Raw genomic sequence first — 16,086 nt, 5'->3', positions numbered from 1 at the left:
GTGCCGGGACGCGGTCCTTAACGCGGGGAGGAGGAAGCTCTTGCACCCACTACGCGGCTGCCCGTGCGTTGGAACCCGGTGGCTGCTCCTGCAGCGGAGCCGCCCCTGCCCACCCACGGAGGGCGGGCGGGAGCTGGCTCCGCTCTGCGCCTGCTCCAGCGCCGCCGGCACCGCATCGCACCTCGGGCGTGCTTCCGGGTAGCGTTCGCGGTCCCGGGAGCTGCTTCGCCGAGGGCTCGCTGTGTGCAGGGCCCCGCCGGCATCCCGTCAGCGCGGCAGGGGCCTCTGCGAGACACTGCTCCGCTCACCGCCAGCCATGGACGGGGACCGGGTGGAGATAGACGGCGGGATCATGGAGGGGGTGAGCTCCGGCGGTGGGCTGGGCTCGCCGCACCTCGCCCCGAGCGGCGGTGGCGGCCGGGCCGGTGGCGGGCTGGGCGGGCAGTGCTGTACCGGCTGACGAGCGCAGTTTCTCCGTGCAGGGCGGGCAGATCCTGCGAGTGTCCACGGCGCTGAGCTGCCTGCTGGGCCTGCCGCTGCGGGTGCGCCGGATCCGCGCCGGGAGGAGCCAGCCCGGCCTCAGGTAACGGCCCTTCCCGCGGCCTCTCTCCGCTCTCCCGGGGGCTGGCTCGGGGCGCCGCGGTCCCCGGGCACGGTCAGCGCGGCCGTGTGTGAGGCGCTCCCGGCGGGGACGTGGCCTTGCAGACGCCTTGGCTTGATTTTGCCCGAAGTACTTCCAAGAACAAACCGCAAGTATTTCTATCGCTTTAAGAAGGCCCTTTTGACAGAAAACCCCGGCTGAAGGGCTGAGCCGGAGGAAAGCTGGGCCGCGGACTGGGCGCCCCGCAGCCCCCCGGCCGGAGGCTCCGGACCCGTCGCCCTGTCCGCTTGGCGCTGGTCCCGCCCGGCGCTGCCCCGGACCCGCCGGTCAGACACCCCCACAGAGCATCAGAAATATTCTCCAAGGTGCTAAGCAGACTGCATGGCGTGAAACCTGAAGTACGTTTGAGGTCATGTAGTGCCTCAGCAAAATGTGATTCACCCAGCGTGTGGGGTTAAGAAGTTTGTTTCTTTCCTGTTTAAGTTACTCAAATAAATGGAAACACAGGCACAGCGAAACAGATAAATAACAAAGCTGTTGGCTCTCTTGTGGCTCTGGCTACCAGTTACTGGCTTGGCTCCAGTTCAGCATTCCCATCATTAACCATTGCATTTTTGTCCAAGCATTTATCACATTATGACAAGCGACTGCTCCTGTGTCTTGTCTGCCTGGACCCATTCTAATGGGAAACACAGTAGAATCCTGCAAAGGGCCTGAATGCTGCTCTCTTGGCTCCTGTGAACTCAGAAGTACTGTAGGAACCAGATTGAATTTCTGATCCTTGTTTGATCCGAAATTTGCAGTTGTAGTATTTATTAGTTGGTATTTAGTAGTTCTTTTAATGTAACATAAGAATGTAGTCTGTTTGCATATATCTTTGTTTTGTCACTCCAAGGCCTCAGCATCTGTCTGGATTGGAGATGATTCGAGATCTATGTGAGGGGAAGCTGGAAGGTGGAGAAATTGGCTCAACAGAAATAACCTTCACTCCTGGGAAGATTAAAGGTGGAACCCACATAGCAGATACAAAAACAGCAGGGTATGTCTTTGTACATGGGTAATGACTGATGAGTAACTGCTCTTAACTGCTTTTGGTAACTTTAAAATTATGACAGAAGACTTTTTGTAACTTTAAAATTATCACAAAACAGTGAGGGGAAAAAAAGAACATTATTACACACATAATGAGCCAAAATCTGTGCTGCCTGAGACAGATACATGTGACCAAAGAACCTTTAGAATGGCCAGGATATATATGAATGAAGTATATGCAGGTGTAACAGTTTTACAATTATAATTGATCTATAAGTTGAACACTTGATTAATGTTAAGCAAAAAAAGCTGCCCATGTTGCAAAACCAAGTTGGGTTTAGGTATGGAAAGCTGGGCTGAACAGTTGTTTGGAAGCATAAGCTAGTTTAGGCATAGGTTAAAGTTTGCTTTAAGCTAAGATAAATATTTTTCTGAGCTGCAGTAGTACAAACAATCATGGTGATGCCTTTTACTTAACACAGAAAGGTCTGAGTAAGCAACCATGCAGCAGAATTAGTAATTAAGCACACACACACAAAAAAAGGGAGACAGTATGGTTCACAAACATTTGGAAGTTATTTAAGAAAACAAACCCATGTTTTCTTCAGTTCAGTGGTGATCACTGTTTTCACAATTCAAAATTATGTTTGAAATCCCTGTGAGATAACTGTTTTGTTTTGCTGAACAAATTACTTTAAAAGCATATTTTCTATGCTGAATTTTCTTGTGCAGGATGCTCACCAGCTGCTAGGCAATTCTGTACTTTTCTAAACATCTTGTTATTAAATAAGTATTAAAATGTTGAAATTGCTGCCTAAGACATTTCTGCTTTTATCATCTGTTAGCTAAACCTACAGTTTTCACAGTCGGATCAGTATACTAAGTAAGCCACATTACTTTTATTTCAAACAGGAATATTAAAGATGCGCTTATTGTGAAACAAAACCCTTCATATTTAGACTTGCTAAGGACATGAAGTTTTAAATTAGTATTTTTTAAGGCAAATAAGTTTACTTTACAGATCATGTTCAAAATCACATACTTTTATCAATGCTCTGGAAGGTCATTTGCCTTTGATATGTAATGATTCTGTGATTATCTTGCAATTGCTTTTAGGAGCGTATGTCTGCTGATGCAGGTAGCAATGCCCTGTGTGCTGTTTGCTGCTTCCCCATCAGAACTTCGTTTAAAAGGTGGGACTAATGCTGAGATGGCTCCTCAGATAGACTACACAGTCATGGTAGGGGAACATTTCTTCGGTTTGGTGCATATTTCATGCATATACATGCAACGTAACTACTGTACTTCTGTTCCTCTTGCTGCAATTTTATTTGTAATTGTGGAATTAGGTGTTGCACTATTCATGTAGAAAGCAACCAGTGTTTCACGGAATTTCATGAAGCAGCAACTAGTCTGTTTGCTTTTTATTACTAAAGAAAATATATTATTTATTCTAGAAGTGCTGTAAATTGCTAAGATTTTCTCTTCCTTCTGTAAGAAAATCCTTTTACACAAAGTGACTATTCAGAATGAAGTATGCGGAACGTCAAATAAGCTGTATGTATAAGACTGGCTATCTTTTTTTTCAATAATGTAACTGAAATTTGTGTGTTTAAATATTTTTCTTTTTGGAAGACTGCATAAAATAGTAGAAAATTACAAATGTAAAACAGATTCACCCTATGTTTTTATGTATGCTTGTTTTTCAGGTTTTCAAGCCAATAGTTGAAAAGTTCAATTTCACATTTAATTGTGACATAAAAAAGAGGTGAGTTACGCAGACATGTGGCAGAGGCAGGCCTTACTGAACCAGTGCGCGAGCGCAGAGGCACGCACACAAGGTGCCCTCAGTCAAGCCGAGAATGAATTTATAATAGATGAACTAATCTGCATCAGCTGCCGCTGTGTGTAGTGCCACCAGATGATGAATGGGATATGGTTCTTTCCTGTCTGTTTTTTTTTCATTGCTGAGTCTTCAGCTGCTGTTTAATGTTTCCTATGGGCACCCCTAAAGGAAGCGCCTGCTGAACAGGCAGTACATTACTGAGCTTTTTCTGAGGTGCCAGTTATATTGATGTTAGGTAGCTAATATTAAGTGTAATGAGGTAATACTGTTAGAGAACCTAATTCTCTCATAAAGATTTGTAAGGAACACATCAAGAAAATTCATATGTACAGTAACAGAGAACATAAAAATGTATAATGAAATGTATTTAGAGCATTCTGACTCTTATTGGTTTCCATGTGCTCTTTGCATTTAATGATATCTTATTACTGTTCCTAAATAGGGGCTACTATCCTCAGGGAGGTGGTGAAGTTGTAGTCCAGATGTCACCAGTCAAAGAGTTGAGCCCAATAAACTTAACAGAACGTGGCACGGTGACAAAGATATATGGAAGAGCATTTGTTGCTGGAGCGCTGCCTATAAAAGTAAGTTTTGATAATAGCTCTGATACTGTCCAACTTCATATATCTATATAAAATTGCATGTGATCTGCTTAACATATATCTGCTGTTCCTGTATATTGCAGTTTTTCACATACAAACTAAGTAGCCTTATTAAATAGTTTCAGTTATTCAGGCTTTAGAATAGTATTTTGGACATTTCTAAAATGCATTTATTGCATAGGAATATGGTAGCACCTAAAACAGGAAATGGGAATGATGTAATTGTTATCCCTCATATGACTCTTCAAAAGTTCTTAGTGTATATTGAGGTGTACCTTATATCTGATGTACATATTGTTCATATTTACATCAATTATTTTAAATCTGAAATCATGGCCCTCGTTCATAGATTTATGGGTAAACTATGGTGCACTGTAATAGGCAGAGGTCAGACTACATCAAATTTTTTGACCATTGCTAAGGGTGTTAGACAGAACAAGTTAAGGGTAGGTTTAGCCAAAGATAAAACAGAGAGAAATTTGCTCCTTTTTACCTCCTTCTTTCTATTATTCCTATCCTGTCTGTTTTTGCAGAGAATAAGTGGCGGGATCTCTCCAAGGCTCCTTCTCATGCACAGGCTAGGAATTAGTAAAGGAAGGAAAAGGAGAAACTGAGTTACTTTTTGAAGAGCTGGTTTTGATCTTAAAATCTTCAAACCTATTAGTATTGGCTATGATTGCATCACAAGTATGGGATAAGCTTCATATGTCCCCACCTGCCCATGATTTAAAATCGTTATTTTATATATTATATCTTACAGAGTACATCCTGTACATAATAATTGTGGGTTGTTTTTTTTGTTTGGTTTTGGTTGTGGGTTGTTTTTTGGTGTTTGTTTGTTTGGTTGGTGGTTGTATGTTTGTTGGGGGGGTGTGCTTTATTTGTTTTTTTGTTCTACAAACTCATGTTTTGAGATAATCAAAACTAAAATCAAATCTTTCTCCCTATGAATGGAGAATAGTTCTTGAATTTCTATTGATATTGAAGCTTCTACTTATATCACTCTAATTCTCATTTGTTCAGCATTTAATGTTACCTTAATTTTGTGAGAAAATTCTCAGAAAAGATGATGTTCAATTCTTGCTTGTCGGATTTTATTACAGTCTTTTGTTTTGCTAGTTGATAAAATAGCCCTTTTATTCAGGGATCCACTGTAATAATTCAACTTACAAGGAAAAAGTATTACTATAGTTGCATAATTTAATTAATGTTTTTTACCTCTTACCTTGTTAGCTGGCAAAAGACATGTCAGCAGCAGCTGTGAGATGCATCAGGAAAGAAATCAGGGATCTTTACATTAACATTCAGCCTGTTCGAGAACCTGATGATCAAGCCGTTGGGACTGGAAGTGGAATAATGTAAGATGAGCCCAAACTTTCCGTTGACACCTATAACCTTGCTGGTTGATTATTTACATCTTGATTACATATCTGTTAAGTATAATGTGAGTGATTTTGGTTTTAATGTTGATTTTTTTCTGCTTAGTGTTGTTGCAGAGACTTCAACAGGCTGTTTGTTAGCTGGGTCATCACTTGGCAAAAGAGGTGAGAGTTGTATGAAGTACACCTCACAGATTTAATGTGCTATTAATAAATAGGAATCTGAAGTATAATTTGTTCAAAGATGTGATGCTTTGAGTGTTGCTTTTTTAAATGGATGACGTTCAGTAATAAAGGACAGTGGAAATAAGCAGATTTTAAACATAGTAAATGGAATCTTACACTTTATACTTCTAAGCTGCTTCTGCCTAGTGACAAAAATATAAAAATTATTAAACTCACCTTTTATCAGAATGGATTGTTACGGATCACTGAGTTGAAAATACTTCTGGACTTTAAGAACATACAGTCTTTGTGGTTCACCCCTGAAGTTTTTGATTAGTGCTGAGTGTTGATGTGTATCTAGATGAAAAGGAATAGAAGTTATTTTAGTTTTAAATCATTTGAATAAAATATTTCTCTGACTGTAAGTGGGGCTACTTACTATGTGCCATCATAAGATGGGAGTCTTTTTAAGAAGACATTTGAGGCAAGAGCATGGAAATAGCGTTTAAAAAGTTGATCTTTCCTTGATGTCGTCTTTTTTTTTTTTTTTTTCCTTTCTGCATTTTTAGAATGTTAAATAATAATTGGCAGCATCCTAATCTCCTGTATTTCTCTGTTAGGAAAGAATCCTGACAAGGTTGGCATTGAAGCAGCTGAGATACTGCTTAGGAATCTTAAACATGGTGGAACTGTGGACGATTCTCTGCAAGACCAAGTAAGGCTTCTGAATGGCTTTACATGAGGTTGAAGTAGAAAGAGCATGCATGTATGTATGACTTGTAAATAAGTATGAACAAGGGAAGAATGAGATTTCAAAGTTAGACTGCATCTCCACAGGTAGGCATGGCTTTACATAATTAGTTGATAATTAGAAGTCTTAGGAGATTTCCAGGTGTGGTCACAATATCGCTAGGATTAGCAAATTACATACAGTTCACAGGAACCACAGATGCTCCTGGCTTTGCACCAACACTATTAATTTTTCCCTTTCTGCAAATTTTAGTAGGTATGGAAGAAAAGAGGTAGGAATTTGCGTCTATTTGGCACCCCATGTAGTGGAGTAAAAATAGCTCCCTGGTTACACATTAAGAACGGTACTAAGTGAAGCTATAAGAGAATAGAATATCTAAGAGGTGTTCCTGTTTGTCATGCTCACCTAATTTCATTTGAGAATTAAGAACTTCCACCCTCCACTATCTTATTTCCAATAATGGAGATTGGCAAGAGTCTTGGGTTGTTCTAGGTAGGAGACATTACCTTTTAGCTGTAAACACCTGGTCACACATTACTATTATGTAGTAGAATAGGAAGTATTTTGGTCTAGGACTCATCCTACTTTTTCCAAAGTGTGCACAGTACAATTTTGGTGGGAACATGCCACAGCTAGATTCAGGCTGTATGGGAACTATTCAGACTTACCTGATACTTTACTGAGTACTTGTCATGGTGATGTTTGTAACTGAAATCAGAATTTTTAAGTATCTGTCTGGTGATTACATCACCAGAAAGTGTTATAATTTTAAAAAAGAAAAAAACACCACCAACAAAACAACACCAAAAAAATCCTTCCTGAGGTTTTTCTCTCCACACAAAAGTAATAATCTGGAGTCTAACCTGACTTCGGGGAGTTTTGGGGCAGGAGGGTGAGGGAGAGCCAAGTTAAATGTAGTAAATGCCAAACTCCACTGAGAAAAGTAGCAGCCCTTCTTTAATAGGTATTACAGCAGTTATTTCCAGGCTTCTTGCGCCTTGGATCACACTTCACACTCAGCACCATGAACGTTTAGGAAACTTGGCAAACCACATTTTTACATCTTCTATACTTTCGTGTTTTGTTTTTTTTTTAATCAATAAGTTCCTAAGATTTGAAGAGTTACTTAATTACTACCTTTTCCTCCTTTTCAGCTGATCATTTTTATGGCACTAGCAAAGGGGGTGTCTCGAGTGAAAAGTGGACCAATTACACTTCATACTCAAACAGCTATACACTTTGCAGAGCAGCTAACAAAGGTGAGTCCAAAACTTCAGGAAGTTTTCCCTGTCAGTTGCCATGCAGCAACTAGGAAACGTGTGGTTTAGCAGGCATTGTGAACTGAACTTAATCATGCAGAAAAAGCACTAGCAAAATAATTGCTACAATATTTATATGGGAGTTTACCTGTAGAAAACGAACATACATTACAGTTAAATGCCTTTAGAATGGTTAGATACTTTCACCACTTTTATTTAAACATTTCTTAATGAAATCAGTCAAAGCTGTAATATTGATAAACACATGGCAATACGATTATTTGAAATCAGATATTGAATATTTAAACTTACGTATGTTATAACTTAATTAGTGATATATTTCTAATCCTATTTTAGGTCAAATTTACCGTGACAAAATCGGAAGAGGAAGATTCCAGTACAGATACCTACATCATTGAGTGCCAAGGAATGGGGATGATAAACTCAAATTTATAGGGCTTTAAAAAAAGGCAGAAAACTGACAAAAGCAAAACTCAACATACCTCAGTGATGTACTGCACTACATTTCAATGGATGTATGATATGCGCATAAACAGGAGGAGCCTTCTGTCACATCTGAGGGCTTTGACTTCAAGGATGATGTCGAGTTTTTCCTTGATGTGCTGAGAATCTGTGGTGTGAAAAATGGCAACTTTACGCTTCTCTCCTTTTTTTTTTTTTTTTTAAAGTATTAGCAGCAGAATGACTACAGACAGGACAATAAATAGAATACGTTGTATGTATTTGAGAGCTTCAATTAGAAGCTTTAAAACTTCAGATTCACCACAGTAGAAGATAACTATTTCAGTTTTGAAAATGGGAACCTTTATGTTATGAGGTATAAGGAATGCAGTGTACCATCAAATCTGTATTGCTTTCCTTCTTTAGCCATTTTGTTTAAATCGTGCATGAGGAAATAATAAAGCAGTATCACCATATAAAAGCCTGGTATTTATATTTGCTGTTTTCTCAGCAGGTTGTGTTAGTGGGAGTTGGATACAAAGTAACTTTTCAGAAGGATAATTTCTTTCCCAACAGAAAAAAAACACTCAATGCGTAAAATAATCTTCTTTTACATCTGATTTCATCTATTTTTTAAAAAAACCTTCTCAAGCAAGCTAAAAAACATTACATCGCAAACACAAAATATTAACTTATGATATGACTGGATTTTCTGTCTATAGTTGTCCTTGTTAACATGCTAGCTGAGTCTGTATTTTCACCAAGTTGTTGTGTAGTCTTTTTTTAAAGGGTGTACTTGATTTCAGCTGTTGAACACACATGCATAGGCACACAGGTACAGAAATGTATGTACACGGCACTGCATAAACACGCAGGTATATTTAGGTATATAAAATCCCCCATCTGTGGATGAAATAAGGAAGACTTTCTGCCAATCTGGCCTTGATAGCGCTACAAAAGCTTGTTCTGAAGTAAAAGGAGAGACAGAGCATCATTTGTTTGGCATACAAAGAACTGAATCACTTAACCAAAACAATATAAACGCACTTTAGAAGCTTGAATTTATTTCAAGGTTTTCCATAACCCAGACTTCACCCATTGCTCTAAGATTTTTTTTCCTCAGTTGTGACAATTAAATCTAAACAACTGAAGTTGTAACTTGAAGTATTGTTTGTTGTACTTATTAAGATAATTGCATTACGGTGCATTTCTAACATGACAAAAATCCTTTGCTGATACACAAAAATGTTCACCAACTATCTGCTTAACAATATCTTTCTTCTTAGTTTTCTTTCTCTCTCCCCACCCAAAAACTAGTGCAAAGGAATGGGATGCTGTTAATGTCTGACCAAATGACGGTTCCTTTTCCCTAAGGCTGGGAACGGTCTGCAGGAGGCAGCAGACACCCGCTGAAGTGCGTTCGTACCACAGAGCCGACTGCTGATGTAGAGCACCTCTCTGAATTACTAGTCTGTGCTGCTGCTGATTTGCAGTGTTTTCTTTTGGAAGAACTCAGAATGTATTTTCCCACAAAACTTGAAAGAAAGCCACAAGGAGCTGTTCTCTGTGCTTAAGAAAACAAGCTCTTCTAAACCACATTTGAATGGATCTTTACTTGGCTAATTTTACTTCTAATGGGGAGATTCCTGCTGAAGAGATGGCTAGGTGTAATTTAATTTAACCTTCTGATCAAAGCACCTCTGACTTAAAAGTTTCATCAGGTTGCTCAAGGCCTTGTTGGGTTCTGAAAATTTTCAAAGATGGAGGTTCTACATTTTTTCTGATCACAGAATCACAGAATCAACTGGGTTGGAAAAGACCTCAGAGATCATGGAGTCCAACCCTTGGTCCAACTCTAGTCCGCTTATTAGATCATGGCACTAAGTGCCATGTCCAATCTCAGTTTAAAAACCTCCAGGGACGGCGAGTCCACCACCTCCCTGGGCAGGCCATTCCAATGCCTGACCACTCTCTTTGTAAAGAATTTCTTTCTAATATCCAGCCTAAATTTCCCCTGGCAGAGTTTAAGCCCATGCCCCCTTGTCCTATTGCTAACTGCCTGGGAGAAGAGACCAATCCCCACCTGGCTATAACTTCCCTTCAGGTAGTTATAGAGAGTGATGAGGTCACCTCTAAGCCTCCTCTTCTCTAGACTAAACAACCCCAGCTCCCTCAGCCTCTCCCCATAGGTCTTATGCTCAAGTCCCTTCACCAGTCTTGTTGCTCTTCTCTGGACTCGCTCCAGCACTTCAATGTCTTTCCTGAACTGAGGGGCCCAGAACTGAACACAATACTCCAGGTGTGGCCTCACCAATGCAGAGTACAGGGGAAGGATCACTTCCCTTGTCCTGCTGACCACGCTATTTTTGATACAGGACAGGATACCATTGGCCTTCTTGGCCACCTGGGCACACTGATGGCTCATGTTGAGCTTCCTGTCAATTAGCACCCCCAGGTCCCTTTCTGTCTGACTGCTCTCCAGCCACTCTGCGCCCAGCCTGTAGCGCTGCAGGGGGTTGTTGTGACCAAAGTGCAGCACCCGGCACTTGGCCTTATTGAACTTCATCCCATTGGAATCAGCCCATTTTTCCAGTCTGTCCAGATCCCTCTGCAGAGCCCTCCTGCCTTCCAGCAGGTCGACACTCCCTCCCAACTTGGTGTCATCAGCAAATTTGCTGATGATGGTCTCAATCCCCTCATCTAAATCGTCAATAAAGATGTTAAATAGGACTGGACCCAACACCGACCCCTGGGGACACCACTAGTGACTGGCCGCCAGCTAGATGCAGCCCCATTCACCAGCACCCTCTGGGCCCGGCCCTCCAGCCAGTTCTTAACCCAGCGTAGAGTACACTTGTCCAAGCCACGGGCTACCAGCTTTTGCAGGAGTATATTATGGGAGACAGTGTCAAAGGCCTTGCTGAAGTCCAGATAGACCACATCCACGGCTTTCCCCTCATCCACCAGGTGAGTCACCTGATCATAAAAGGAGATCCGGTTGGTCAGACAGGACCTGCCTCTCCTAAACCCATGCTGGCTGGGTCTGATCCCTTGTCCATCCTGAAGGTGCTGTGTGATTCCATTCAGGATGATCTGCTCCATAACCCTGCCAGGCACCGAGGTCAGGCTGACAGGCCTGTAGTTGCCAGGGTCAGCTTTGCAGCCCTTTTTGTGGACTGGGGTAACATTGGCCAATTTCCAATCATATGGGACCTCCCCAGTGAGCCAGGACTGTTGGAAGATGATGGAGAGAGGCTTGGCAAGTTCTTCTGCTAGCTCCCTCATCACCCTAGGATGGATCCCATCTGGTCCCATAGACTTGTGAGGATCCAGATGGCTCAGTAAATCACCATTTCCTCCTGGAATACAAGGGGCCTATTTGTATCACCTTGTTAACAGAGCTTAACCACTCCTGCAGCTGACATTTAATGAGCAGGTAAAAGGCTTATGCTTTTTGTTGTGTTTTTGTTTGTTTTGGTTGGTTTGTTTGTTGGGGGAAGGGGCATTTTGTTTGTTTTGATGGAGTTTTTTATTTGTTTCTTAAGTTGAGGGGCTACTTCTTAAATGGAAGTTACTTCCTGCTACAGGAAACATGGAGGGAAAATGAGCTTAGCACTGTACCAGTTCAGTATTTCTTCAAGAGAAAACATGGCAGAAGACAATTAGATAATCAGTTCTACCTTACTCAGAAGATTTCTGGTGTGTGGGGAATCCTCAGGTTGCTCTGGTAGCTGAAAACAAGGCAGCTTCCGTAAACCCTAGAAATAAGATGATAAAACCAAAAATTAATTACAAATAGTTACATATTATTGCTTAAAATCAATACAGAAAAGCATATTGAGTACAGTTTGTAACTAACAAAGTATTCCTTTTTAATACTTTTGAAGTTCAATTGTTGGATTCTGTGTAGTTGAGTATCTTTTTACCAAGAGCCAATCAAGCAACTTTCACAAGGGTGCAGGCAATTAAATCGATTTTTTTTTTTAATGCAATTAAAACATTTGTAGAAATTATGCTTCTTGAGAACATTCTTTGTACTATTATTCAAAGTAAGCCAACATTGTATAGATCTTTATAAAGTACAATCCAGTAACTAACGCTTTAGGGGTTTGAAAGCCCTCAGGTTTTAAAATCTCTAGTGAATGCTTTATACACTTTGCCTTCTTGCCCTGTAATCACTGCTTCACTTTAGCAATCGAATAAGAATGACCCACTTTCTTGCGTAATAGATTCTTCGTGGTCTGTAAGTATACTTAGATGTTAATGCCTAGATGATTTAAAGACTAAATAAATCAGCATCACAAGCTCGTGTTATGTGAAGAAAACCTTATGAATAAAAGCACAGCTAAATTAAATCTTTCAGATTAGGCAGGCTTTTACATATTTGTGCACATATAAATATTAAAATATGCATTAAAAGTAAGATAAGCCTCACCACGATTTTCTATCTCTTCAAAGGCTGGCTGGAGTATCTTTTCATAGCTTTTATTTGCTTCTGAAAAACTATGCCAGTTTACACACCTGAGGTGTTATCTGCAGTGCTACCAAAATTCTTCCCACATTTACGAATGCCCAAGTCTGTCTTGGAACCATTGCAGCAAAAAATAAGAGCTAGCGAAACCTTGGGAGAACTATCTCACGTTAGAATTCCCAGCTATATCCACAACGCTTCCTGAAATCAGTTCTATCTAATGAAAAATTTATTTTGGGAAGAATTTTAAAATATGCAGGCTTTGTTTCTACAGAGAAAAAAAAGTCACTGAACAAAAAATTCCTGTTGAAAGATTGAAATGCAATTCCTGTCTTCCAGATAGACATACAGAAGCGTATAAATGCTCAGCCAACCTACCTAACAAAGATTAACAAAACCCAGGTTACCAGGGAAAAAAAGCTTATTTGACCTCCTCTTCCTAAGTGTACAATGAATAGCAGCTCAGCAATACTGACAACTGTTACTTCACCTCCCTGCTCTCCATAAGCTGGTTAAAAATAGCCGCCGGTCATTAATAAGTGGCAGTCCTTGGTAGCTTCCTTAGGCCCATTCAAGTGTCCAGCCTTCTTTTGTGACATGACTGATGGGGCCACCACTGGATGGATGGGAAGGCCGGTGAGCTGACCCTTCCTTGCTCGCCTTTGTCACTTTACTGCCTGTCTCCTTATGCCACCCCTGCAGCGCTTCCAGGACTGAAGGAACCTGGTGCAGATTTGGTTAGGCTTTACATACGGCCTTTTTTTCCTCAAGGGCTGGAAAATCCCTAGATGGGATACATCCACAAAAGATTTTACTGTTCAATAGGATGAAATTCCCAAAAGAATTTTGGCTTCCTGCTATACATGCACACACAGAAATTAATATTTGACGAAGTTGCTATTTTCCCTTTTCAATGGGATTCTGTATCATAAAATTTAAATCTTCCAGGTTTACATTTATTTTCAATTCACTTAGATTTTAAATCTACAACTCAAAACATGCACTGCAGATCTTGTTACATCATGCTCCTACATTGCACGTGCTGCATGTACTTAAGCTTAAATTTTACAGTATAATTAATTCTTAAAATTAATGCAGTGTGTGCAAATTAGTTGTTGGTAATTAGTGGTGTAACTTTTTAAAATCTTTCTGCCCTTTTTGACTCCGAGCTAATAATTACAGTGCATTGCTTGAAGCTTTTTAACTTTCATTTATATAAATTTACAATCAAATAATTTTTAGCAATAAGCTTGGATTAAGTCACTTGTGAGAATGTATTAACCTTTTGTTCAGGAAGAGATGAGACGTTGCTTGCACCTGCTCTACAAATGTGCACTGAGTTTTCTTATGTTAATCAGGCACATTTGAATCTTATATAAAAACTTCAGTGTGGGTGTATAGATACAACTAAGATGCTTACATTTAATACTGCTCAAACAAGTAGTGGTGATGACTCACAAGTTCCATATACCAAGGAAATGGGATTAATCCTCTCAAACGCTGTGTCCGTAGCTTACTTCCAGGAGAGAGAACCGTGTTTGGATGAAAGATGACCAGAGAAAGGCACTGCACTGAGATGTGCAGGGACTGAAGTCTCAAGACAAATAAGAAGGCATTCTATGCAGCTGGTTACAAAAACCTCCCCCGGAGATACTGCACTCTGGTTCTGACTGAACTGAGTTTCTCTCAAAAAGAGTGAGTACCTTTGAACCTTTTCTCCTCTCGTGCCCTTAAATTTACTTCAGCTGGTAACCATTCCTTTTTTGAGCCTGTGCATCTCATTTTGGTCACTAAAATATTAGTAAAACATTTACTCTTTTCTAGACCATGTTGAGAAAAGTGCTTTCAGCTTTGGGCCCCTCCTCCATACAAGAAAGACACCAGTGATCAAGTTGGTCTGGGCCTGGAGCTCTGTGAGGAGAGGCTGAGGGAAGGGCAGGTTATGGAGAAAACAGAGCCAGGTCCTTCATGCTGGTGCATGGCGGGAGGGTCAGAGAAAGCGGGGTTAAACTGAGACAAGAGCTCAGGCTGGACAAAGCCCTGACCAACCTAGTCTGAGCTCACGGCTGACCCTGCATGCAGCAGGAGTTTGGACCAGAGCCCTCCTGCAGTCCCTTCCCACCTCGATTATCCTGTGATCCTGAATGCCCTCTCTGGCAACTCGTGGTCATTCAAACACAGTGTAGAAGCATCCTCTAAAATATTCCAGTACAGTTTATTTATAAATGACATAGTTAAAATGAGCCACAGGTTAAATAAAACACTATACCAAATAAAGGTGCATGTAGGGAAAAAATGCCAAATGAAATTTTTTACAGTGGAAAAAATTGATAATTTTTTTTTTTTAGAATTAGAGCTACATCTTCTCGAATTAAAAATAAGTGAATGTAAACCCAGAGATTCAATCTGTGGAGGACTGGAGGGAATAGGAAGTAATATCAGTATCTAAAAATCAGGTAAGATAGGTCAACTGGAAAGTGCTTTCCTAATATTTGACTGCCAGAAGTCTGTAAAGACTGAGGTAAAACAAGTGGGAACACAGTCTTGTGTAAACTCAGGCAGAACCCGATTTTTTCCTTTAATCCCAGCTTTACTAGTGCATTGAAGACCCAAGTTCAAGGCTTAGGAAACCTACTGATAAGTCCACTTAAAAGCTAAAAGCTCTTATGGAGTACACAGATGCAGAAGCTCACACTACAAGCTGTGTGGTTTTGAGTCTTTGTACCATCCAGCTGTCTCTGAGGTGTTTCACAATTTCTCCTCTGCCTAATGCTTTCCAAATCCAATACCGTAAGCCCATAATGATAGGATATCTGCTAGAACAAGGAACTCTGATTTGAAAATCCCACTTTCAAATAATAACAATTTTTTTCTTTACATACAAGTATTTTAGGTTGAAATTTTAGGCAAACTTTCTGACATACCATGCAAGTTTTCGAAGATCCATAAAAAGAACAAATTTTATTAGCTCAGAAAACATGTAGAATTATTTCTCTTTCTCTCCTTCCAAATATATGTCTAGCCACTTAAGACTTCCCTTACCAGAGGAATGATTCCTGTGTAAAAAGACAATTTGTGAAAGACTTTACTGATTTTTCCACATGGAAATCTCTCTATAAACATAGAACTTTACACTCCAGCTGACCTGAAGCTTATGCAACTCTTGTAATCCAGGAATGCATATGTTCATATGTTTTCTCAGTCATTAAGGCTTGTAGTATCTGAAAAACGTCAGGCTCATTTCAGTCCCAGACTTTCCTATACTGGTATTACATTCGATTAAAAAAGAAAGGTGACGAATAAAGCATCCACTTTTTATCAGAATGTACAGACCAAGACAAATTCCACTATAGTGTATTTTACAAACAGTGATCACGACTTCTCTGTTATAATACAACAGCAAACCTTTGCTTGTAATATGATGAAACCATGACTAAGACAATTTATATTTGTATAACTGAAGACAGAATTTTGGCTATATGCATAAATAAAAAAGATTATCAGATTATAGCATTTGG

At 40.3% G+C, this 16,086-nt stretch overlaps 1 protein-coding gene across 1 annotated transcript; it reads left to right on the top strand.

Moving 5' to 3' along the window:
• The first annotated feature begins 176 nt into the window (after nt 1-176).
• Nucleotides 177-9,200, top strand: RTCA (RNA 3'-terminal phosphate cyclase). The gene is made up of 11 exons (XM_082053451.1): nt 177-361; nt 483-583; nt 1,497-1,640; nt 2,750-2,873; nt 3,343-3,401; nt 3,922-4,063; nt 5,315-5,439; nt 5,567-5,625; nt 6,246-6,340; nt 7,531-7,635; nt 7,993-9,200. The coding sequence occupies exons 1-11, from the start codon at nt 317-319 to the stop codon at nt 8,089-8,091; spliced, it is 1,098 nt and encodes a 365-aa protein (XP_081909577.1). The 5' UTR covers nt 177-316; the 3' UTR covers nt 8,092-9,200.
• Nucleotides 9,201-16,086: the final 6,886 nt, after the last annotated feature.

Source organism: Streptopelia decaocto (assembly GCF_964273445.1).
Source record: "Streptopelia decaocto genome assembly, chromosome: 5".
NCBI classification, from domain to species: domain Eukaryota; kingdom Metazoa; phylum Chordata; class Aves; order Columbiformes; family Columbidae; genus Streptopelia; species Streptopelia decaocto.
The sequence above is the reverse complement of the archived record's forward strand: the minus strand, read 5'-3'. Positions and strand labels throughout refer to the sequence as shown.